Source organism: Palaemon carinicauda, chromosome 32 (genome assembly GCF_036898095.1).
Source record: "Palaemon carinicauda isolate YSFRI2023 chromosome 32, ASM3689809v2, whole genome shotgun sequence".
Classification (NCBI taxonomy): domain Eukaryota; kingdom Metazoa; phylum Arthropoda; class Malacostraca; order Decapoda; family Palaemonidae; genus Palaemon; species Palaemon carinicauda.
In genome coordinates, this window is record NC_090756.1 from 22,215,216 (window position 1) to 22,220,215 (window position 5,000).

At 44.6% G+C, this 5,000-nt stretch overlaps 2 protein-coding genes across 2 annotated transcripts in view; both read right to left on the bottom strand.

Moving 5' to 3' along the window:
• Nucleotides 1–1,249: 1,249 nt before the first annotated feature.
• On the bottom strand, nt 1,250–2,027 carry LOC137625526 (putative uncharacterized protein FLJ45035). The gene is made up of 2 exons (XM_068356435.1): nt 1,882–2,027; nt 1,250–1,793 (listed from the first exon to the last, which is right to left on the bottom strand). The coding sequence occupies exons 1-2, from the start codon at nt 2,025–2,027 to the stop codon at nt 1,250–1,252; spliced, it is 690 nt and encodes a 229-aa protein (XP_068212536.1).
• Nucleotides 2,028–2,530: 503 nt separating this feature from the next.
• Nucleotides 2,531–5,000, bottom strand: part of LOC137625528 (serine-rich adhesin for platelets-like) — a 17,526-nt gene continuing 15,056 nt past the window's right edge. The window contains exons 2-3 of the mRNA XM_068356436.1: nt 4,104–4,465; nt 2,531–2,710 (exon numbers count right to left, since the gene is read on the bottom strand). Coding sequence (XP_068212537.1) covers nt 2,531–2,710; nt 4,104–4,465 — 542 coding nt within the window. The remainder of the gene's footprint in view (nt 2,711–4,103; nt 4,466–5,000) is intronic.

A 5,000-nucleotide genomic window follows, 5' to 3' on the forward strand; every position in this document is an offset into this window, starting at 1 on the left:
AAAGCTGGAAAACCCTATTTTGAGAGAGAGAGAGAGAGAGAGAGAGAGAGAGAGAGAGAGAGAGAAGAGAGAGAGAGAGAGAGAGAGATATGACTGCTATCTAAAATTCTGCAAAGCTCAAAGCTGGAAAAAACCTATTTTGAGAGAGAGAGAGAGAGAGAGAGGAGAGAGAGGAGAGAGAGAGAGAGAGAGAGAGAGAATGACTGATATCTGGTATTCTGCAAAGCTCAAAGCTGGAAAAACCTATTTTGGGAGAGAGAGAGAGAGAGAGAGGAGAGAGGAGAGAGAGAGAGAGGAGAGAGAGAGAGAGAGAGAGAGAAAGAGAGAGAGAGAGAATGACTGATATTTGATATTCTGCAAAGCTCAAAGCTGGAAAACTCTATTTTGAGAGAGAGAGAGAGAGAGAGAGAGAGAGAGAGAGAGAGAGAGAGAGAGAGAGAGAGAGAGAGATGACTGCTATCTAAAATTCTGCAAAGCTCAAAGCTGGAGAAAATTTCCACCCCCTTCTAATCCAAGGATGACCTCTGAGAGGGAATCTAATCTATGGATGACCTCTGAGAGGGACTCTAATCTATGGACCTCTGAGAGGGAATCTAATCTATGGATGACCTCTGAGAAGGAATCTAATCTATGGATGACCTCTGAGAGGGAATCAATCTATGGATGGCCTCTGAGAGGGACTCTAATCTATGGATGACCTCTGAGAGGGAATCTAATCTATGGATGACCTCTGAGAGGGAATCTAATCTATGGATGACCTCTGAGACAGACTCTAATCTATGATGACCTCTGAGAGGGAATCTAATCTATGGATGACCTCTGAGAGGGAATCTAATCCATGGATGACCTCTGAGAGGAAATCTAATCTATGGATGACCTCTGAGAGGGAATCTAATCTATGGATGACCTCTGAGACAGACTCTAATCTATGGATGACCTCTGAGAGGGAATCTAATCTATGGATGACCTCTGAGAGGGAATCTAATCCATGGATGACCTCTGAGAGGGAATCTAATCTATGGATGACCTCTGAGACAGACTCTAATCTATGGATGACCTCTGAGAGGGACTCTAATCTATGGATGACCTCTGAGAGGTAATCTAATCTATGGATGCCCTTTGAGAGGGAATCTAATCTATGGATGACCTCTGAGAGGGAATCTAATCTATGGATGACCTCTGAGATGGAATTTAATCTAAGGATGACCTCTGAGAGGGAATCTAATCTATGGATGACCTCTGAGGAAATCTAATCTATCTCTGAGAGGAAATCTAATCTATGGATGGCCTCTGAGAGGGAATCTAATCTATGGATGACCTCTGAGACGGACTCTAATCTATGGATGGCCTCTGAGACGGACTCTAATCTACGGATGGCCTCTGAGAGGGAATCTAATCTACGGATGGCCTCTGAGAGGGAATCTAATCCACGGATGGCCTCTGAGAGGGAATCTAATCTACGGATGGCCTCTGAGAGGGAATCTAATCCACGGATGGCCTCTGAGAGGGAATCTAATCTACGGATGGCCTCTGAGAGGGAATCTAATCCACGGATGGCCTCTGAGAGGGAATCTAATCTACGGATGGCCTCTGAGAGGGAATCTAATCCACGGATGACCTCTGAGAGGGAATCTAATCTACGGATGGCCTCTGAGAGGGAATCTAATCCACGGATGACCTCTGAGACGGACTCTAATCTACGGATGACCTCTGAGAGGGAATCTAATCTACGGATGACCTCTGAGAGGGAATCTAATCTATGGATGATCTCTGAGAGGGAATCCAATCTATCTCTGAGAGGGAATCTATTCTATGGATGACCTCTGAGAGGGAATCTAATCCATGGATGACCTCTGAGAGGGAATCTAATCTATGGTTGACCTCTGAGAGGAATCTAATCTATGGTTGACCTCTGAGAGGGGATCTAATCTACGGTTGACCTCTGAGAGGGAATCTAATCTATCCATGACCTCTGAGAGGGAATCTAATCTATCCATGACCTCTGAGAGGGAATCTAATCTATCCATGACCTCTGAGACGGACTCTAATCTATGGATGACCTCTGAGAGGGAATCTAATCTATGGATGACCTCTGAGAGGGAATCTAATCTATGGATGACCTCTGAGAGGGAATCTAATCTATGGATGGCCTCTGAGAGGGAATCTAATCTATGGATGGCCTCTGAGAGGGAATCTAATCTATGGTTGACCTCTGAGAGGGAATCTAATCTACGGTTGACCTCTGAGAGGGAATCTAATCTATCCATGACCTCTGAGAGGGAATCTAATCTATCCATGACCTCTGAGAGGGAATCTAATCTATTCATGACCTCTGAGACGGACTCTAATCTATGGATGACCTCTGAGAGGGAATCTAATCTATGGATGACCTCTGAGAGGGACTCTAATCTATGGATGACCTCTGAGAGGGAATCTAATCTATGGATGACCTCCTGAGAGGGAATCTAATCTATGGATGACCTCTGAGAGGGAATCTAATCTATGGATGGCCTCTGAGAGGGAATCTAATCTATGGGATGGCCTCTGAGAGGGAATCTAATCCACGGATGGCCTCTGAGAGGGAATCTAATCTACGGATGGCCTCTGAGAGGGAATCTAATCCACGGATGACCTCTGAGAGGGAATCTAATCTACGGATGGCCTCTGAGAGGGAATCTAATCCACGATGACCTCTGAGACGGACTCTAATCTACGGATGACCTCTGAGAGGGAATCTAATCTACGGATGACCTCTGAGAGGGAATCTAATCTATGGATGATCTCTGAGAGGGAATCCAATCTATCTCTGAGAGGGAATCTATTCTATGGATGACCTCTGAGAGGGAATCTAATCCATGGATGACCTCTGAGAGGGAATCTAATCTATGGATGACCTCTGAGAGGGAATCTAATCTATGGTTGACCTCTGAGAGGGAATCTAATCTATGGTTGACCTCTGAGAGGGAATCTAATCTACGGTTGACCTCTGAGAGGGAATCTAATCTATCCATGACCTCTGAGAGGGAATCTAATCTATCCATGACCTCTGAGAGGGAATCTAATCTATCCATGACCTCTGAGACGGACTCTAATCTATGGATGACCTCTGAGAGGGAATCTAATCTATGGATGACCTCTGAGAGGGAATCTCATCTATGGATGACCTCTGAGAGGGAATCTAATATATGGATGGCCTCTGAGAGGGAATCTAATCTATGGATGGCCTCTGAGAGGGAATCTAATCTATGGATGATCTCTGAGAAGGAATCCAATCTATCTCTGAGAGGGAATCTAATCTATGGTTGACCTCTGAGAGGGAATCTAATCTATGGATGACCTCTGAGAGGGAATCTAATCTATGGATGACCTCTGAGAGGGAATCTAATCTATGGATGGCCTCTGAGAGGGAATCTAATCTATGGATGACCTCTGAGAGGGAATCTAATCTATGGATGACCTCTGAGAGGGAATCTAATCCATGGATGACCTCTGAGAAGGAATCCAATCTATCTCTGAGAGGGAATCTAATCTATGGTTGACCTCTGAGAGGGAATCTAATCTATGGATGACCTCTGAGAGGGAATCTAATCTATGGATGACCTCTGAGAGGGAATCTAATCTATGGTTGACCTCTGAGAGGGAATCTAATCTACGGTTGACCTCTGAGAGGGAATCTAATCTATCCATGACCTCTGAGAGGGAATCTAATCTATCCATGACCTCTGAGACGGACTCTAATCTATGGATGACCTCTGAGAGGGAATCTAATCTATGGATGACCTCTGAGAGGGAATCTAATCTATGGATGACCTCTGAGAGGGAATCTAATCTATGGATGACCTCTGAGAGGGAATCTAATCTATGGATGGCCTCTGAGAGGGAATCTAATCTATGGATGGCCTCTGAGAGGGAATCTAATCTATGGATGATCTCTGAGAAGGAATCCAATCTATCTCTGAGAGGGAATCTAATCTATGGTTGACCTCTGAGAGGGAATCTAATCTATGGATGACCTCTGAGAGGGAATCTAATCTATGGATGACCTCTGAGAGGGAATCTAATCTATGGATGGCCTCTGAGAGGGAATCTAATCTATGGATGACCTCTGAGAGGGAATCTAATCTATGGATGACCTCTGGGACGGACTCTAATCTATGGATAACCTCTGAGAGGGAATTTAATCTATGGATGACCTCTGAGAGGGAATCGAATCTATGGATGGCCTCTGAGAGGGAAACTAATCTATGGATGACCTCTGAGAGGGAATCTAATCTATGGATGACCTCTGGGACGGACTCTAATCTATGGATGACCTCTGAGAGGAAATCTAATCTATGGATGACCTCCGAGAGGGACTCTAATCTATGGATGACCTCTGAGAGGAAATCTAATCTATGGATGAGCTCTGAGAGGGACTCTAATCTATGGATGACCTCTGAGAGGAAATCTAATCTATGGATGACCTCTGAGAGGGAATATTTGTACTGATTAATTTGTCAATTCTGTTTGTTTTGTTTTAGAATTAATTTTGTGCTATTAAATACTGGAACATGAAGAATAAAATGAAATAATAAAGATAACGCAGATAAAGAAATAAAAAAAGGCGAATTAAACAATGCCTACTGTGCCAGGCCTAAAGAAAAAAAAAGTTTAACCGACTGTCAATGTTAAAACGGACGTCAGGACCTTAGGCCTACGGCCGAACCGGAGCGGATGTTCATTTGCATACGTGATGTCTGTATCTAACCATCCGTGGTCCTCCCGCGCCGATAACAGCGCAATTACGATAAACGCAGCTCCATCTTCGACACTAGCGTCGCCGATGGGTGGCGGAAGTAGTTGGTACTATAGATGGGCCTCGTGAGTGACTTCTGAGTTCTTGCTTTTTGAAGTCCTTTCTAGTTGGTTATGGGTTACTGTAGGCCTGAGACGCAGCTCGATCTTCGACACTAGCGCCGCCGTTGGGTGGCGGAAGTAGTTGGTACTATAGATGGGCCTCA